The sequence below is a fragment of the Gadus chalcogrammus genome, chromosome 19 (genome assembly GCF_026213295.1).
Source record: "Gadus chalcogrammus isolate NIFS_2021 chromosome 19, NIFS_Gcha_1.0, whole genome shotgun sequence".
In the NCBI taxonomy this organism is placed as follows: Eukaryota; Metazoa; Chordata; class Actinopteri; order Gadiformes; family Gadidae; genus Gadus; species Gadus chalcogrammus.
The window spans coordinates 6846967-6868111 of NC_079430.1; the positions used below are offsets into that span (position 1 = coordinate 6846967).

The window sequence follows — 21145 nt, forward strand, 5'->3', positions numbered from 1 at the left end:
GTAGAATAAATACTATTCTATCAAGTTATACGTACAATATTAAATCAAGAAAGCATGATAGAGATCGAAATATTTTTATTCAACCGTATAGTTCTTTTTTTGTTTTTAATGACAAGACAAATGTCCAGCATGAATTCACTTCACTATGATTTATACAAACAGGGTCAGTATTAAGTACCAATGATCAGTCTCAGCCAGCTAAGGCAATCATATGCTGATATAAAAAAAAAAGACAAATACAAAGAATAAATGAAGAACCACCTATTTAAAACTTTGAAGGCTTTTGTAGCACCATGGCAGCAGAGCTGTGTAACCAACAGAATTGCCGAGCCTGTCTTGTTCCAAAAGCCATTCGCAACAATTTAAACAAAACATGGTTCAGTATTCAGATGGGAGATGGAGGAACAAAACTTGTGTGCTCAACTACTTTTGTAATTTATCCAAAATAATTTTTGTATGGAAGGATAAAAACTGTAATCCTTTTCTGCTTCCTTCCTCGGACCATCTCGTCTGCCTTGTCCTCTGGAGTCTGTGCAGTTAACTGAGTCTACCAATCAGAAACAGGACCTAGTTCTGCTTATAGTAATGTAATAATAATCTTGATGTTGATGATCATTCAGGAGGAAAAGGTGTGACTTTTACTCTCCACTACAATTCCTTTCAAAATCTCCACCTTTAGTGAGATCCTAAATTGGAGGGTCCACCCAGATGTTTGATGTGATCGATACGCCTACCAGTTTATCACCGGTACAACAGGACCCTTTAAAGTGTTTGCCCTCAGCGAAGAATACAATAACTTTTTATGTTTTAGAATTTCATGTGCAAATTTTACAAGTGAACTCGCAAACTTAACAAGAAAACTAGTAAGTTTTACCGTGTTGGACAACTTTGTTGTTGATGATTTATGAGTGGCCGATTAAACTTGTGTGGTGTGCACAGAGGCATCAGTGTTCACGTGCGTATCATATGAAGTAGCATACCTGAGATGAGGAGTATATACAATTATGGAGGTAAAAAAGTAGCAATACGTGAAATACACTGCTAAACCGGATCAGAGTATAGCCTGGTATAGGAAAGCTAGGGGAGTTTATCCACAACGAGATACGTTGGACAACTTCAAGTTTATGCATACGATTAATATGGCCGTTCCCTTTCTGCCAGAATACATAGTGCCCGTTTCTTAGCACCTTGGAACAAAAGCACTGACACAGACAACTCATTGGCTGTAGTGTTCAAGTCATCCTTGGGCAGTGGAGCGCTCGTTATGATCTGGTCACTGGCCTTATCGAGGGGCGCCAGAGGAGGAGTATTTGCAGTGCGTGAACACGTTGTTAACAGACCAGTTGGGGCATTCTGAACTCTATATACAAAGGGATTGTTATAGCAGAGGGCTGGGACAGCATACACAAGTCCAATAGGGAGGGAGAGTCCATTATATATAAAATACATCAAACAAACAAAAAAAATAACCATTTTAAATTATTCAATCCAAGATAAACATCTCTGTAAACAATATTGAAAAGATATGTCCTTGACCTTGTAGAAAAATGGCAGAAACGCAATCTCCGATAAAAGGAAGAGGAAATGAATAGTGGCGTCCACACGAGATCACAAAATGGAGGACAGGCCTCCCGTGTTGTCCCCTTATTGGTGTGATCTCCATGTTGTAGGTGTCCCGTGTGGTGGTGGGGGAGGGCGGAGGGGGGGTGCCTGAACACAGTCTGTGGGTTCCGTTGTGTGACGGTGTCGGGCCACCCCTCGGTGCCTCTAGCTGAAGCACACGGGCCCGATGGTGAAGCTGAAGTGGTGGGTGAAGTTGTGTCCTCCCATCACCGCCATGTCCCTGAGGGGGAGCAGCTGGAGGTCCTCAAACTCCAGCACAGACTCCCTGGGGCCGCGCGCACTCTGCTCCCCGGGCTGACCGACGGGACAGAGGGGGCTCATTACGGTCAATGAGTCCTCAACTCATACAGCTCCTCTTGTACCAGTGCTGACCATAGACTTCACAAAGTTTTGAACATATATAAATAAATAATGCCTATATTACTCCTGTATGTTGTTATAAAGAACACAATGCTTTCCCCCTAATTCCCCCAAGCACAGTAGTATAAAAATATACAAAACAATAATGTCCAAAAAGTATTAACAACAAGATATATTTAGAGTACAAATAATAAGTAATAATTAGAAGATTATGTATGGCTTTTCACAATATCCAATCTCTTCAAACTTAAAGCCGACCATCCCAGAGACAGCTCGTACCCACCACACAGTCTTTGAGCGTCGATAGGAAGCTCTGTTTCCTGGTGTCGGCCAGGAACTTGACGTCGCGCTCCCCCTGGCCCAGCCTGTGGCCCGGGTGGCAGGAGTAGGTCACCTTCTGGCTGGCCCTGGAGCTGTGCAGCCGCAGGAAACGCATCTGCACCACCGTGACTCCTGCAAACTCAAACTAGAGGAACAGGGAGGTTTTAAGAACAGGGAACTTTTATTTTGGAGGAACACAGGTAGCGTTGTTAGATTAATTACCTTAGAGCACTTTACAGTGAACATAAGAGAACATAAATCAACCTAATGGAATGGAAGAAAGGTAATCACTAGTAAACGGAAATAACTAGTAAAATGTTCCTCAAGGGTAAATATGAATTGGCTTGGACTAATTCGTATTCCCTCATCCTTATCTGGGAGTTCACTCATCTGCATCTCTAATAACTTTCCTCTGCAAAGTGTAATTTGTCTTCTATGTTCTCGATATCTTCTGGGTATAGTAATCACCATTTAAAATGTCTGCTTCAGAACATCCAACTACTCAGGTTTCCCAGAGACTTAAAAATCACTTGTGGTGCAGTTTGCATGCAACACTAATCCTTCCCTCAAATAATCATAATCTCATTAACAATGTTTATTTGTTGTTTTTAGCACAACAGCAGCAAATTAACTCACTGGCCATTTCCCAACATGGAGTCCACTAACGATGATTGTGCAATCACAGTCAGGGGATCCAGCTGTGTATTTATATTTAACCAAACAAAGACTTTCTTATTTAGTCATTTAGCAGATATGTAAGGAATAATCACCGAGAGGCAGGGCAATAAACAGTTTGATATGCCCGGCTCGTGGACGGCGGTAACCTTCCACGAGCAATAACCTTCCTTGAGGTGATTATTCCGTTTATTCTACTTCGCGCCGGCCAACATAATAAAACAATTCAAATACATTAATAATTAGCCTTTTCCTTATTCTTATTGCATGCTTATTAAATGTATACTCTATTTAAATTCATCTCCCTCGAAAAGTAGTTCCCTTTAGAACTACGGTGAATAATGTTAGCTCAGCTGTAGGTAACTCGTTTCTATAGCAACCACACAAGGCTGCATCTGATCACTAGTTTAATAACGTAGTTGCTACATTCGTATCAAGTCAGCTTTAATGACGATCGATCAAACACGCACTCCTTGGTTTATATTTACAACAGACCTCATGTTTGAAATGTATGTGATAGACAAGCGGCGTATTGATCTACTGTGCTCAGTCAGCAGCAAGTAGAACCGACAAGTCAGCGGGCAATATGCCGGATTAATGCACCCCTCCGAGCCAATCAGAATCGAGCATTCTTAAATGAAGTAGAATAAGTGGCATTAACGCTAGGATGGGCCAATTATTTGTCATATTTGATCAAATCTCATGACATCCCAAAGCAAGCAATAAGTCCAAAGAATGAATGAAATGATTGGATGATCTACCTGTCTGTCAACCTACCCAGCTACATGAGTGCACTCTTCCCATACTCATTGAGCATGACCACAGCATTCCACAAGGCAAGGCAGACCTATTGCTAAAGCCAGCGAGGTAGTCTTGAGTTTTGGGGGAGTGGCTTTAGAGGGAGGCCTGAAGGAGGGGTTGGATTTTTTGGGTTGGATCCTTTCGAAATCACGTTCAATCTGGCTGCTTTCTCCAAATTGCCTACCCGAGAATTAAGGTACAGGGGAGTGGTTAGGGGGCATCTGGCTCATGGACAAGCAAGTAGTAGACTTGCTTATCCGACTGCGGAAATGGGGGTTTGAACCCACGACCTTTAGGCACCCTAGCTCAAACTATGTTGTCTGTTAAACGACAACATGCAAAGGAACCATTATCTTATTATAATATTAAATGTAACTATACAAGGAACGCACCTGGAAGCCGTGCTCCATGCTGCTGAGCCAATGGAAGTTCTCGTCATGGATGTCTTCCATCCAGGCCCTCATAGGGATCTGCACACAGAGAACCAGCATCAACCAACATGAACCCAGAACACCGTAGACCAGCTCTAAGATCAGCTGTTGGAGAAAGAGCTTCGGCTTGGATCATATTTATTTCAGCTTAGAGATCTGGGGATTGTTCCGGAAAGAACCGGAGTTGATCCTATAAAAGACCCGGAGCCAGGTGCTGGATTCCAGAAAGGCTTTAAGAGATCCTGTTCCAAAACCAGAATCCAGCTCCATCCACCACTACCGAGGGAAAGGGTTCACAGCAACTGATGTGCATTCCACAAAGCCTCAACCTCAGGTAGTCTGAGAGTCTGTACAGCACGCCATCCTGATCAATAATGAAAAACACCATCAATGATGCATCAGGATCCAGATAATGGAGAGTCCCACGCAGCATGCACTGAGCAGGACACCTGTTGATCCAGGAGGGAGCATCAGGACCTTGGTACCTGGGAGTCTCTGGGATGAAGGCAGGTCTGCTTGGACGTGTCTAAAAAGCTGCAGTAGGCCAGCAGGGCGTCTGCGTAGCTGCCCTGGTTCGGGTCGATGTAGTACATCCCTGGGGAGGAGGAGAGGCCGGACGTCAGGTCAACACATGTCTACCGTACGTGTGTTGAGCCTTTGAGCCTTGGTTATTGCATGTTGCAGGTAACCTCACCCAGGGGTAGGACAGTGTGGTGGTAAGGGTGCCTGGTAAAGGTACTGGGATAGATTCCCAAGGCATCTATGAGCAGGAGTCCTAACCCCTATCAGCAAATGTAATATAATATATAAAAAATATGGAAATGAAAACACCGGCCAAGTATTTTTCTCCACTTTTGAAAGACTTACCAACTGCCTGATTTGAACCATGCCTATACTCTATAACCTATAACGATGGATCAGTATGTATGTCATTGTTGGATTGTGCCGGGCTGCCGACACACAGACTCATGCGATGTGCGAACAAAATCGCAAATTGGATACCGTTCTGGTGAAGTTGGACCGGGCTTAAACGGGCCACCGAATTTCGGCTAATTTGGCTTTTTGGATTCTGGAGTTGGATCACTACAGAGAGTATCAGAGAGACTTTAAGGTTGGCGAAAAATTGCAGAGTCGGCCTGACCCAAAGCAATCGTTATCTTTATTCGGCTCCCCCACTTCGGCCTTGGAAGGCTGATATCTCTCCTCTCCCCTGGTTGTTATGCAGACAGATGCCCTGCCACCCCTCCCCCATCCTCCCCCTCCCGTGAACTTTGTCCCTGGTACGGAACTCTTCGTGGTCGTCTCCACGGCGACGGCCGTGTCCTCGTCACCAGCATCAGACGGGAGAGACACTGTTGAGTCTGGATGGAGATGGAGTCCTTGGGCTCACACACACACACACACACACACACACAAGACAGATAACACACACACCCCCTGGACTCACCGCCTACTGGACTCCCTCCCCCTCTCCTCCCCTCGTTGCAGTATTGTATGCCGTGAGTGATGTGATGCGCCCGTTGGCTGCATCCTCCTCCAGGGGTCTGAGCTGTGACACTTCCCCTCCCCAACACCCTTCCCCCCTCCCACATGGGTTTGTGATGTTTTTGATGTGTTGCTTATGTGTTGAGGTGTTTTTTTTGCTAATCCCTACACTGTGCCCCCCTTAAAGGAGCATAGTTTGGGGTATTGACTTTTTTTCCCCTCGTCACCCTCTTGTTTAGCTTTTTTAAACTTTTCTTATCTAACGCGGGCCGCATGTTTCTTGTCTAACAAGCGCCTGACAGTCTCTTCGTCCTGTCTCCCCACACTGTCTTTTTTATGTTTCTTGGACGGAATGTAACTAGTAATTTCGTTGCTCTGTAACATGTGCAATGACAATAAAGTACTATCTATCTATCTATGGAGACCCAGGGGGAGGCTGACCGCTGGGGTAGTCTGGGTGGCAGAGCCAGAGCTCCAGGCAGGTGGAGGCAGGGTGCTCCTTGGAGCCGTCGGGGGGGTCCAGCAGCAGCCGCAGGTCCTGCTTCAGGGACTCCAGCAGGCTCTGGAGGATGTTGTAGTTGGGCTTGTCTGACATGTACATCAGGTCCTAGAGGATAGAGAGACAGAGAGACAGGTGTGTGGGGGGGAGAGAGAGAGAGAGAGAGAGAGAGAGACAGAGAGACAGAGACAGGGGTGTGGGGGGGAGAGAGAGAGAGAGAGAGAGAGAGAGAGAGAGAGAGAGAGAGAGAGAGAGAGAGAGAGAGAGAGAGAGAGAGAGAGAGAGAGAGAGAGAGAGAGAGACAGAGAGAGAGACAGAGAGAGAGAGACAGAGAGAGAGAGACAGAGACAGAGAGACAGAGAGAGAGAGGAAGAGAGAGAGAGACAGAGACAGAGCGAGAGAGAGAGAGAGCAGAGAGCGAGAGAGAGACATAGACAGAGAGAGACAGAGACAGAGACAGAGAGAGAGCGAGAGACACAGAGAGAGAGAGACAGAGAGAGAGCGAGAGAGAGTTATATGGACTTATAATAAAACAGAATATTTTCTCAACAAAAATAAGTGGAAGCCTTGGCCTCTCCACCCTAAACATGAAGATTAAACACAGAAAATCCATGAAAACATCCTACAAAGCATCAACCACTGCTCCATTGTAAAGACAGAACCCACGTTCCTTCACCTTGATCTGAGGTTCAACAATATCCTCCCAGAAACCTCCCAAGACATCACATTCTCAACGCTTAGGACTCCCAGCGAGCCAGCTGACACGGCCCATACACCAGAGGTGTTCCCAGTGAGTGTCTGGAACCTTCTCAGGGCCCTACCTCACTGGCCACCCTGTTGCTCTCGGCCAGGGATATAACCTCTGACCCCAGGCTCGGAGGCACCTCCTCTGTGGTAGTCTATCAAGACAAGGACGCTTGCACTGCTATAAATAATGATATCAATGAATGATACTTAATTATACATGATGATAACAATAGAATATTATGATAAACACTAAAAGGCCAGCCCACACGTCTACACTTTAGGGAGCCACAATTTCAGTAACAGGATCGAGAAATGCCAGGTATTACGACCAATCAATTCCAACTGCTGGTGATATTTATGAAGTCATTTAGATTTTATCTCAAGTCAGCCAGAGACGTTCAGATTTGGTGCGCTGCACATCGCTTTGTCATGGAAATCTATTTTATAATGAATTGCAACATTAATTTATGTGGATGATCCGATCCAGTGGAATTAATTTGACATAGAACTAAATTATCCTATTAGCGTCTCGATTGGCTGAAAAGATGTGTGGCCACAGACAGGTCATGGAAGATAAGAAGCCTTGATAACCGCATCGACTGATGACTTAATGAATATTTAACCTAATATTAAACTAATCAGAGAAATGAGAAATCTGAGTAATTATATGAAACTAATTATATGTGGGATAAAGTCATCTTTAAAGTCATCTTCAACTTGCAAAACGAATTTAAATGTACCAACACCACGAGACTCTGAAAACAAATGAGAAGTTGAGTGGACATTTTACCTTAATCTGTGTCAAGGTCAGGTTCAGCGAGGGTCCAGGTGGTCCGGGCAGCCCAGGGGGTCCCTAGACACAACGGCACGGTGGTCTGTCAGTGGACCGCGGGTACGCTGTCCCACCCCAGCTGTTCTGGTGCTCACACCACTTCATGTTTAACTCCTAGGCTGCGGTGTGGAGACATAGCTGTGCGGACCTGGGCCAGCCCGTGGGTTTGATCGCTCTTATGTCTGGCTGCCACAGACGTCGGCAGAGAGAAGTATTCATAGTGAGACTTACCTGCTGAACTATTTTGTGGATCTTTTCTATGGGCCTATCGTGTGGACTGAATACGGCTTACTCTAGTCTTATCCTTGAAAGCATGAAGGGATATTACCTCGGGCACGACTCTGAGGTTCTCCTCCAGTGCGACATAAAGATCTTTATAAGGATCAATGGTTATGTTCAACATAAAGCAGTGCAAATGGCCGAGGGCTCGCTGTGTTTACTGTTGGTGACACACTCAATATTGACCCATGCACCTCCCGATAGACATGTTCACTCACCGGGAGCCCCCGCCTTCCCTGTTGCCCTGGTAACCCCTGGTAGCCCTTCAAACCCTGTGGTGGAAGGAAATGTGACAGTGAAGAGTGGGAACCAAATGTTGAACGCACGCTGAATAACAGTGCCATCTGGGTAACGGGTGGATAATTGGCCATGGGAAGAGATTGGATTAATCCTGCGTCATATTAGAGCACAGAGTGGAGATTATGTCTGCAGTGACCGGAGATCAAACTATTAATCACATTGGTAAACAACACATGGAGGTAATTATGTGACTTAATACGGATTGGTCACAGCTATGCTCCGGCATAGCGTTCACACACCAGCGTGATGATAAGCTGTAAACACAGTCGGTCCTTACCTTCAGTCCAAACAAACCCTGTGGAGGACGAGAGGAAGAGAGGAGTAAGTACAGTGCAGTGTAGTGTAGTATAGTGTAGTGTAGTATAGTTATCATAGAGTGCACTGTGGCGCTTTTATACAGTTACACTAAAAATACTTTTAAAACAGATATTCCAATTACCAATGTCGTAATGAACAAATTGTACATGAATAAAATAATGCATTAAGGAAACCAATGCCATTATCAAACATGTGACACACATAATTTGTAGGGAGGTTGTAATGAATGGTTGGTAGAATAATGTATATAAAGTTATCACAAAAACAAATCAATGCTTACAGGAAGTCCTGGCATCCCAGAGGTTCCTCTGGACCCTGACTGACCGATGTGTCCCTGAACGTGTGGAAAACACATTACCAGCAACTCGTATAGCGGAACGGACTGCAAATACACTTAATATGTGTCCCTAACATGGGGTTCAGTATTTATTCATTCAGCAGGTACTTTTACAAAAGGCAGCAAAAAATGGGAATGTTTTGTGAACATGTCATAAAGGAGCAGTTGTTGTGTTCGAGGATGCATACTAGTGTTCGGATACACTTTTGGTGTCGTACATGTTGGCCGTTTGGGTCTCAGTTTGGCTAACCTATGACAAAGAAAGCCGGCCATATGTATATTTATTTGAGGGCATTAGGGGTTTGACCACACAACCTTTCTGCTGGGGGACATACAGCCCTAAACTCTAGACTATCCTCCCCAGATGTTTGTAAGTTGTTGATGTTCTGTACCTGTTCTCCCTTGATACCCGCGGGTCCAGGCATCCCAACTGGACCTCGTAAACCCTGAGGAACACACACACACGCACACGCGCACACACACACACACACACACACACACACACACACACACACACACACACACACACACAAACACACACACACACACACACACTTGAGGTGAGTGAGCAATAAGATGATCAAACATATGTCTCCTAACAGCAGCACCAGATTAGTACCTTGGGGCCATCAGTCCCGGCAGGTCCCGGTGAACCCATTTCTCCCTTCTCTCCCTGTTGATACCCAGGTTCAGAAGTCAATACATAACCATACACAATCCGGATGTATTACTACAAAAATGTATAAAGTTAAAGTCTTGTATTGTCAGGTACACAGAGAAACCCAGTATTAAACTGAGCACTGAAAATCTTAAGACAAGGCATCGGCAACTAACAAACATACTAACATTTAAAACCCTTACAACTATAAATCCTTAACAGCATGCCATCAAATCAAAATCAAGTCGTCAAAACTATAAACCATGCTAAATCTATAAACAGCAGTTTGACTTGTTTCAGCCTTTCTGTTTGTGCAGTAAACATCAAAAATGAGTTTCACGAGTATCTCCCTCAAATCCATAGAAATGCAGATGAACCATGTCCAATACGACTCATTGAATGAAAGCATCATTGGGGTTTGTTGGGAGTCTATCAGGTGTTTTGCTGTGGTTTGTTTGTGTCTCTGCTCACCACTAGCCCCTTCTCTCCTTGGTCTCCAGATTCGCCGCGCAAGCCGTGGATTCCCTAGAAAACACATACAGTCATATACCAAATACTTTATCTGAATATACTGAAATACATGCTTCATCGTGTCACAGGAGACCGCTCTATGGCAGACGTCTGTTCATGTTGCAGAGGCATATCTGAAGTGAAACGTCCTCACTATGAGACCTGTCCATCCCTGATGGCCGCTGGAACCCGTCTGCCCCTTTTCTCCCTGGGAATGAGAAGTCGGAGCAGCTATTCATTACTGACATGCCAATGCATATCTACACTCATACACACATAAACCCTCTGTGCAGTGCATTCATGCATGCAACTACTTAATCATGTGCAGTGAAATTCAGTTGGCAATTGGGATACTCTGACAACGCATGCAAACAGGAGATACAGGTAGAAAATAGATACATAGGAAATGAGTCATATATCTGAAGAAAAGAAAAGGCCATACACACATCCAGAATAGACAGTAATGTTGTGTGTGTGTGTGTGTGTGTGTGTGTGTGTGTGTGTGTGTGTGTGTGTGTGTGTGTGTGTGTGTGTGTGTGTGTGTGTGTGTGTGTGTGTCTGTTTGTATGCATGTGCGCACACGGGTGTCTGCGCATGTGTGTGTGTGTGTGTGTGTGTGTGTGTGTGTGTGTGTGTGTTATTTATGAGGATAGAGTGAACCTTTTCTCCTCGACCTCCTCTGGTCCCTCGTGACCCTGCCTTGCCTCGCCTGCCCTGCAGAGGAGAGGTGTCATGTTGAACAGTGCAGCAGACCACACACACACACACACACACACACACACACACACACACACACACACACACACACACACACACACACACACACACACACACACACACACACACACACACACACACACACACACACACAGTTCTTCAATGCAGTGGTGGGTGAACCATTCGCTGGTTATGTCAAGAATTTGGAAAAACAGGCAGTTCAAATATAAAGTGTTTAACACACGCACACACGCACACAAAAGCATTTGCAGTTATTTAAGTCCAAAGGAAGAGAAGCTGTCTCTTATTGAGGAAATATGAAGGGATGTGAATGAATAGTTTAAATCATAAGTGTACAACTATCAAGCGTACACACATAAATGTAGAAGACACACACACACACACACACACACACACACACACACACACACACACACACACACACACCCACACACCCAGAGTACCCAAATCTTTTATTAAAATCCCTAATCTGTACACTTACTCTTCTTCCAGCTAGACCTGTCTTCCCTGCAGGGCCATCGCTGACACCCTCTCCCTGTAGACAGAACACATGTCATATCATACTATGTTATAACACATGCTATAGCATGCTATTTTATAACACAGGGCGGACTGTGAACCATTACCACCCACACAGGCATCATGCAATTTGTAATGAACTTAATTGTTGTATTCCACTGGAACATTATTCATTCTTTTAAATATATATTTTTATATTATATATCTAGCAATATATCAGTCTACATAGGTAGATAGATATATTTGTATGAATAAAGATATTTTCAATATGACTATGTAGTACCACCAAAACAAGATTCCAATAAAAATATTTTACCTTTTCCCCTTTCAGTCCCATGATCCCCTCTGCTCCCGTTTTCCCTTTGGCTCCCTGTAGAAAATAAATAAGAATCACTAAAATATAAAGTAATAAACAGAGATTTATTTATTACACGTGGGAAAGGCAGAAAGACAGACAATACTAAATAGATGGAGAAACAGACAAAATGATAGACAATCAATACTAAGACAGACAGACAGACAGACAGACAGACAGACAGACAGACAGACAGACAGACAGACAGACAGACAGACAGACAGGTACCTGAAGCCCAGGTATCCCTCGAGCTCCAGGAACCCCAGCCTCCCCAGTGGTTCCCTGTGGAGGAGGGGAACAAGAGGCACTCCTTCATCAAACGGTAACTAGCTAGTGGCTGCCTGCAGGTACAACCTGCTAGGCTAACAGTCCTTCAGGAGGTGTTTGTTCTCTACCTCTAGTCCAGGTAAGCCCGTGGGTCCCCTGATGCCAGGTGTACCCTCTTCACCCTGTATAACAACACGTTGACATGGAGATGAAGGACAATGGATACAACCTTTGATTAAATTGTTTTTGATTACTATACTACAGTGTAGGGTTAGTAATCAACCAAATAGGTGGATTACGAAGTAGTAGAGTATTATGTATATGTATATATATTTTATGAAGTCTTCATTCAAGAAGGTATCCGCCATGGGTCCTAACAATGTTTGATCCAAACCGAATCATTGACCAAGTAGGTCACATACCTGTTCTCCAGGTGGGCCTAGTGCTCCTGATTCTCCCTTCATTCCCTCCGGTCCCGGGGCCCCTTTGGCTCCGACAGGCCCCTTGGGCCCGGCCTGTCCTACCTGACCCTGGCAGCAGAACACACAGGCACTGGGTTTAACCTCTCTCAGTGTAGGACAGCCCTCTGAGGAGAGGTGGTCTTCTGCCGGTTCGGCTCCCTCTGAGAGTTGGCTGTCTCAGGGTTATCACTAGAAAAGGTTATGCTAGGCAGTTTCCAACTGAGTTTTGGTGAGTATTTATGTTGTTGATTTGAGGTCGGCTTCGGCTTCGGTGAGAAAGTGTAAACTAATGTGGGTCTTTAAACAGTCCCTCCGGAAAAATGCGCAGTTTTTTTGTGATTGAAAAAAATCCTTGATTATGCAGCACGTTTTCTTAAATAATGCGGTGAAATATGTGGCATATTTATGCAATTTAATACCATGAAATTGCGGGAACTTGCAAAAATTGCGGAAACTTGCGAAAAATGCAGCCTTTCGATGACGTTCACGTCGCGTAATTACGTCATATCATAACGTTCCCATGGCAACAGGGGGAAATGGCTGCTTTTGTGTGAAGTAAACGCAAAATTTTTCGACTTTCTGCTAAGATATATGTGGCTTTTTTGCAACGAAAATGCAGGGATTATGAAATCATGCAAGTCCTGCATATTTTGCGCGGAAATCTGCAATTTATGCGGCGAAAGTGCGGCATATTTGAAAAAATGCGGCACCCGCATGAATATGCAGACTTTGGCTGATTGTGCGTTGAATTATGCGATCGCATAATCGCGTTTTTCTTGAGGGACTGTTCTGAGCAAGTTCTGAGCAAATTTAGCACATTTATTATTTTTTATTTGGACTACTGTTTATCTCTTGGCAGATGCTATTATCTAAATCCACTCAAAGTGAATATCCCAAGATGTTCTTTTTTTTTTGGTGGTGGTGGTCGTTGCGTCATAAAACTGAATTCATGAATACGTGAATATATTTCATAACTTAGTTAAAGTGAAGTTTGCAAAATATTAAATATGAAAACCAGTGGTGAAATACGGGGTAGGCTGCAGACACTGCTTCATAATAAATTTTACTTGTTATATGAATTCTCAATGTATGAATACATTACATTGAGAATCTATAATTTAGCTGAAGTTTAGGTATTTATTATTTCTAATTAAGTTAAGTTTTGTGTATTTATTATTGAATAGTCATTAATGAGAACATGTTTTGCATATACATAATTAATGAGCAATTTAATGTAGTTAGTTACCGGTGGTCCAAGCTTCCCATGGTCTCCCCTGACTCCAACATCTCCATTGGTCCCCTAGGGTACAACCACATCAAGGCACACACACACACACACACACACACACACACACACACACACACACACACACACACACACACACACACACACACACACACACACACACACACACACACACACACACACACACACACACAAATGTGTTCATATGTGGACCAGAGCAACACAGATTGAAGAGAGACAGATGCATGATGGGATGTGGTTTACCCGAGGACCTGCTACCCCTGGAGGTCCAGTGAACCCGTACGATCCAGAGTCTCCCTGTGGAGAAATGGAAGGATTGTAGACATTATAGTCTTTTCATTCTATTTGAGTAAAACAAGCAGATCCTACACAGAGCTTATATGATAAGATTAACTTTACTAATCCTATACAGGAAATGTGGGTTATTAAAGGCATTACCGGGATTTTGAACATTGAGCCCCCTTTCTGGTTTGTCTAGGATGAAATAGAGTGCTTAAGACCGAGATTTTTAATATTGGTCCTGCCTCGAGTATTTGGCTAATTTTGAATCGCCCCTGCCTGCTTTACAATGGCTGGCTATGGGCATTCAAAAACAACCCTAAACGTTCGTCTTCAGAAATGTGAACTCATCGAGTGGTAAGTGGTGTTCGTTGATGTTCATAATCAAGTATCGTAGCGAAATACAGTTTCTGTCGTGTTTTATTTGGAATAAAAAATTTCTGAAACTGTATTTCGCTTGATATTTCGATACTTGATTATGAACTTCAACGAACACCACTAACCACTTGAGAGTTTCACGTTTTTGAAAACTGTACTGTGTTAGGCCTTATTTAGTTTAGCATCGACTACTTAGTACTGTATAGCCATAACTCTGCTGTTACCTTCAGTCCCTGAGATCCATCCAGACCTGGTTGTCCATTAGTACCCGCGATTCCCTGATAACAAGGGAGGGAGAATTTAGTGTACGTCTCTGGTATTCATAACTACTGAACACAAAACCATAGCCACACATAGATATCTGACCAACACCCCCCTTCAAAAAATGTGTGTGGTCATCATGGCTCAATCCCTGACCGTATCTGAGAAGCGCTCGATACGTGTAGATGTAAGGGTGGCTCCTGAATGAGCGGCTGCTGTCAGGATCAATGAACCCTGATGAGGACAGACAGACACGGACTCACCTGTAATCCTGCCAGCCCTGCAGGCCCCACCTCGCCCAGCAACCCGGGCTCACCCTGGGCACACAGCAGGAATCACAAGCAGCTGTTTAATACAATACATGATGCAATGTTTTACACTCAAACGGAATATCATTATACATCAAATGGAATATTTTTTCATTGATATTTAATTTGAGAGGAGGATCTTTTCTCTGAAACAGTTCTTGTTATGACTGAGTCAAAAGGTCTGAAGGGGAGAATTAATAATCTACACAGTTGGTACCTGATAGGTCTGAATGTTGATGATTTATGACCAAATAGTGAGACAATAACTGAACAATATATAGCCCCATGAAACAAGGACAATTATTAGTTAGGTATTGGCAAATCCTAATCCATAAAAGAGAATGAAGATGGTGAGTGATGCATTAAGATGAAGGATTGTGATTGGATAGGTTGCCTTTTGCGATAGGTCAGGTTGTATTTACCATTAATCCAAGGAAGCCCTTCTCTCCTTTAGGACCCCCTTCACCGTTCTTTCCATGGGGCCCCCAGGGGCCCTCTCTCCCTGACAGCCCATAGGGGCCCACCTCACCCTGTGGAGAACATAATGCCACTGCCTTCACTGTTGGGGAACACAACTAATGACAACAAACAGGATATTATGATGAAGGAGGAGGAGGAGGAGGAGGAGGAGGAGGAGGAGGAGGAGGAGGAGAGGAAAAAGAAGGAGAAGGAAGATGGGAAGATGAAGAGGAGAAGGAGGTGAAGGAGGAGGAGGAGGAGGTGCTGGCAGAGGAGATGGAGAAGAAGCATGGGAAGATGAAAAGGAGAAACACCATGAGTTGGAGGAGGAGGAGGTTATGGAGGAGAAGGAAAAGGAGGATAAGAATGGGGAGAATGAGGACGAAGAGGAGAATGAGTAGAAGGTTTACGAGAAGGTGGGAAAGAAGAAAATGAATGAGGAAAAGCGGCAAAATGATAAGAAAAGGTTAGAGGAGAAAAAGCAGAAGAATAAAGAGAAGAACCAGGAGAAGAAAGGGGTGAAGAAGAAAAGAGAAAAGGAGATAAAAGGCACAGAAAATGGAACAAGGCACAATAAAAAGACAGAGCAGAGGAAGAAACCAGAATAATATAAAATAAATTATTCCCATTATGTTAGGATAAACATCACTGTGAGTCTGTCTCGGTGGAGCTAGCGTTGTGTTACCTTGTCCCCGTCGGGTCCCACGCCCCCCGTCTCACCGGGGGATCCAGTGTCTCCCTGCAGGCATCAGTTAGTCAGCCGTTATACCCGTTACACGTGTCACACATACCAATGCCTTCAGAACAAACCCTAAGCGCTGTACATGTGATGAGAACCCCGGCTCTGCTTTTCACAAGGCGCCTGACACATTGCGGCACTTTAAATTAATTTAGAAAATTAAGCTAGCGTTAAACAAATATTTCCTGGGGTTTGTTTGGAAGATCATGAAAAATGCATGAGCGGCTGGCAGATTCATCCATCTTAAAATGGATACATTGCTTAGAAGCTATCTGGTTATACAGTACCATTGAAACATCAATATTTTAATCAAATCAATGTAAAGCTCTTAGCAAGCATAGCAGTGAAATGTATCAGAGCAGAGTTTGCTTGTATGAAAGGAACCAGCCTGAAGGCCAGGTCAGTGTAACTACCTCTTTACCGATTGGTCCGGTTGGACCTTGCTCTCCCTTCAGGCCTTGGAGCCCTCTGTCACCTAGGAGACCGGGCGGACCAGCCTTCCCCTGATTACCTGGGTCTCCCTGGTACACATATATGGATCATGTTAATGTGGAGCACAGGTGGAATAGACATGCATTATAAAAGTCTTTGCAGAATAATGTTAGACTTTTTCTGGGGGGATGGGGAAATGTGAAGTGCATAGTGCATTGCTGGATCTACAGAATACAAAGTCAGACTCGCATAGAAACACAGTGTTCTTATTTAAACAGGCGCTTCTTAAAAAAGTGTCAGTTTTTTATTCATTACTTTTATCTTTCTGCCACCACTCCTTCTCTGCTAAAGATAATATTTTTGGGGAATAATAAAATGTCAGAACCAATCTTAAACATCAAAGTGGGCAAATGAAAACCCAAATAATTGCAAAAATTGTCGGAAGAAATTAATTTCAATATTTCACACTTTTTTTATATGCTGCGGCACCCACATTGACTGATAACCAACATGAACTGAAACATAGAAAAATAGTTTAGGGAAGACAGTTTTGTTTTCCCCTTCTGCAACCTATTTAAAGGGCTCCTATTTTTCCACCAGTTGTTATGTGGATTAGCCATCACAATCATTTCTAAATCTACGCGTTACAGTCAAAGGGAAGGTCCACCTAGATGTATGACGGACAGACCCACCCACCAGCCTACTACCCAGTGGCCTGTACTAAACGATAGTGGATCCATCTACCCGGCATTCATCAATCGAGGGACTGAGTGACAGGAGGCGGGCCTTTGCCTGCTGTCTTCCCGTGGTGAGTATTCTACCATGGAGGCTCCTGAGGACCAAGGCAGAGTACATTAGGACGGTTCCACATGATCTCACCTGGTCACCCTTACGACCAGGGGGGCCTTCAACTCCCGACAGGCCCAGGTTGCCCTGAAGCAAGAAACAGACAGATGAACATCATTGACTTTGCATTTAGATTACTTTCATCCAATGCGTCTGACAAGAGTGGGGGCAAATAATCGAAGCATAAAATCAACATTTTGGCAATTACAAAATTGTGTCGCATGAGCAAGTTTGTTAAAACAACAACTGGACAAAGTTGAGCTCAGATATAGAAACCAGTAAACAAGGGTAGGCGTTTTTCTTCATGTTTAGTTTTGTTTCACTTTAAGATTTGGCTTGTTTCAGTGAAGGCCAGCCCGTAATAGAGACAAAAACACAAGATACTTACGCAAATATTATAACTTTTCCAAGAATTTTCTTGAACCTACCTGCTGTCCACCTCGTCCGACTGGGCCTGCATCTCCAAGAGGTCCTGGTAAACCCTACATGACCACACCACAAACTCAAACTAAGATATAAGTTCACCCTATATGACCAGACACAAAACCTAAGGCCCAATCCCATTTTTACCCCTTACCCCTCCCCTTTGTTTTGAAGGGGTAAGGGGAAGGGGTAAGGGGTAGAAATGGGATTGGGCCTAAGATAATGGTTTAACCCTATATGATCACATACACAACACACTCAAACTAAGATAGAGGTTCAACCCTATATGATGACACACACTGAGATGTAGAGCTTGAACATAACAGTGTTCATCCTACATGCAGACATACCTTTTACATTGCATTTATAATAATATCCCAGACTATGTTCTTACCTTCTCTCCCTTTTCCCCAGCCGTCCCGAAAAGCCCATCAGAACCTTGCTGGCCCTGAGGGAGAGAAGCAGAACTTCATATCACAGAGAAAAACAGCAGACACAGACAACACAAGGTGCAGAGTAATAACAATAACAGTTCAAGGTACCACACCCATCAACGAAATAGCATAGTAGAGAATAGGAACATTTGAGCTGATAGTAGTCTTTCTAATTGGACTCTTGTATGATTTACTAACACAAGCCAATGTTGACATACAACAGCTAGTACTGTAGATCTCTAGTTTACAGAATGTAGAAATAGCCGTATAAACTCTGCCAAGTACGGGTATACAATATATATTAAAAACATAATATACACTTTTTGATAAGGTTTCCATAACTAGCTTTTCTTCTTGAGTAATAAAGCTATTTATAAGGGATCTTAATCTATAAACAAGCCTTAATTCAATGTGCATTTCTTGTAAAATGTTCAAACTGTTATTGCCTCAATTAAATGTTAAATTCATATTCGTCCTGCTGAGGGGGTTATTGATCACCACAAGTTAAGATGTGGCTGAAGTGCAGCCCTCGAGTGTTGCTCATCAGCCCTCGTCAGGCCTCCTGTTGACCCCCTGCCCACCACTACTCTGACCGCTCTATCAGGTACTAATGGAGGACATTCTTACATGGGGGGTTGGTCTGTATTTATTACTGTCCAAATTCATTCTCATCTTAGACTGATCATAACATGATGTCAAAGTCGCAATGGAGGACATTTGAACCAGCTCGTAGCTTAAATAACCTGGATATATCTGTAGTCAATGCTGATCGATAGTGATTTCAATAATGTTATCAATACAATCACGTCCTTTAACGGATGTTTTCTATTTTAAAAAGGCTGGCCGGGCCGTAGCTCTCTCTCTGTTTGTAACAATCGTACTCGTGACACTTCCAAACCCCTCCCCCTCGTGGCACCCAGCTGAGCTACGCTAGTTCACGCCAAACAGTTGCACAACCAGTTAGAGGCAGGGACTGAGCACTTTTTGAATTCCTAAAGGATCCCACCTACTTACCGAGAGGGGCTCCATCTTACACATTATATCTTTATTAAGTGTCTTAAGTCTGTACATTAACAGACTATAAGATCTCAAAAGCCTGTTTTTGGATGTAGGACTGCAATTTGAAACAATATGTTCATCCATGTGTACAAGTAGCATGATTTGTCTCTCTAAAAATGTTTTGCATATTGTGAATCAAAGCGTGTTCAAAGCACTGGCAATTATGGATCAACAGCAGCATTTTAATTATGTTGCTGTTGCTATGTTGCTATTCATTGCTTCTGTCAATTATAATAACTCCTGTTCCGAGACAAGAAAGGTTGACAGCAGGTGTTCACAGAGGTCTGAATATTGTGGTTTGGTGCTTGTGTGTCCTGGGTATCATGGTGTAATATATCCCCTCACTGTTATTCCTGCTGAGCCATCAGGACCCTGTGGGCCGGCGGTCCCAGGGCCCCCCCTGGGTCCTAGCTTCCCCCTCATCCCATTAGGACCTGGAAACCCTGGAGCACCCTGGAGGAACAAAGAGACATTAACAACTAATGGGACACACTCTACAATATGCTATACACACACATACAAGGAAGGACAGGACCAGCCACACACACACACACACACACACACACACACACACACACACACACACACACACACACACACACACACACACACACACACACACACACACACACACACACACACACACACAGGGAATAACACGATCACCTGCACACATAAATGCAGCAACAAACACACACACGTTTAAAGTCACACACATGCAACATTCATGCAGTGTTTCAGATATAGCCGTTTCTAGATGTACATGGTATGGAGCGTATCGTCCTCATAACTTACAGCTGGGCCCGGCATGCCGCTTGGACCTCCGTCTCCCAGTCCGCCCTGTGAGGAGCAGTCACTACAATTAGGGGTCCAAACAGTACCGTCCACACCAGGCACCACTCCTTGAACCAACAGTCAACCATCAACCATCAGGACCCTTATTTTGAATCACCTACCCTTGATTGAATAGGCAGACAGATGTATAATTTCACTAAGAACATAGAGTCCCATATTATTAAAATACAACTTATTCATACCACTCATTGGCTGTAGACTCTATCCAAAACACGCAGTGAATGTTTGGGACTTTCCATTAAAGATCAGGTAGGGATTTAGGCATCTTGTTCAAGGATGCCTGGAGATAAGGCTGTAGAAACTGGGGATCGAACCCAGTAACTTACAGCTGGGAGTCAAACCACTACACTGTCCCAGCAACCCCTACGCTAGAGGGAAATGCGTAGAAGTTAAAGTGAAAGAAGGAGCTGAACACAAATTATATTTACACTGCAAGGGGAGCCAGTAGCCATAAATTCAGCTGGGAATAGCATAAAGCCTAGCAATAATGAATAGCGCATTAATGTGGTCTCTTTTAGTAGGAATTGTGAAGCGCGGTGTTAGCATTCAGCGTCGTTACTTGTGCATAATGTGCAGCATTTGCCTGACAAGGCTATCTGCTCTTAGGAGAAGTGCCTCCATCACTCATACTTAATGTGCGTTTGTTTGGATACAATGTCTCTCGTTGTGCGGTACTCGGGTCACAAAACCATCACTGCTAATATGTATGTTTGTGTACAAGTATGGATGTTTAGCATGTTGTGCTGTGATTCATAACAACATGCACTATGTATTGTAAATGGTGTTTCATCAGCAGAAGGATACCGAACTGTTAAGAACCACACTACCATAGCTAAGTAGGATTTATTGTAGAGTTCTGCACACATAAGTATGACTGTAAGTATGACTA

General features: G+C 43.7%; 2 protein-coding genes across 2 annotated transcripts; both read right to left on the minus strand.

The window, feature by feature from the left end:
• Positions 1 to 72: 72 nt before the first annotated feature.
• Positions 73 to 11436, minus strand: si:ch211-196i2.1 (collagen alpha-1(II) chain). Its single transcript, XM_056578725.1, has 15 exons — positions 11396 to 11436; positions 10837 to 10890; positions 10331 to 10384; positions 10138 to 10191; positions 9628 to 9681; positions 9401 to 9454; positions 8952 to 9005; positions 8631 to 8648; positions 8272 to 8325; positions 7733 to 7795; positions 6138 to 6303; positions 4697 to 4806; positions 4173 to 4250; positions 2267 to 2449; positions 73 to 1917 (listed from the first exon to the last, which is right to left on the minus strand). Exons 5-15 carry the CDS (start codon positions 9664 to 9666, stop codon positions 1768 to 1770), a joined length of 969 nt encoding a protein of 322 aa, XP_056434700.1. The 5' UTR covers positions 9667 to 9681; positions 10138 to 10191; positions 10331 to 10384; positions 10837 to 10890; positions 11396 to 11436; the 3' UTR covers positions 73 to 1767.
• A 714-nt stretch (positions 11437 to 12150) lies between these two features.
• Positions 12151 to 20240, minus strand: LOC130372806 (collagen alpha-2(I) chain-like). Its single transcript, XM_056578966.1, has 14 exons — positions 20197 to 20240; positions 19747 to 19854; positions 18303 to 18356; positions 17914 to 17967; positions 17519 to 17572; positions 16621 to 16728; positions 16154 to 16207; positions 15432 to 15539; positions 14965 to 15018; positions 14665 to 14718; positions 14027 to 14080; positions 13763 to 13816; positions 12478 to 12585; positions 12151 to 12237 (listed from the first exon to the last, which is right to left on the minus strand). The coding sequence occupies exons 1-14, from the start codon at positions 20209 to 20211 to the stop codon at positions 12151 to 12153; spliced, it is 966 nt and encodes a 321-aa protein (XP_056434941.1). The 5' UTR covers positions 20212 to 20240.
• Between the last annotated feature and the right edge of the window lie 905 nt (positions 20241 to 21145).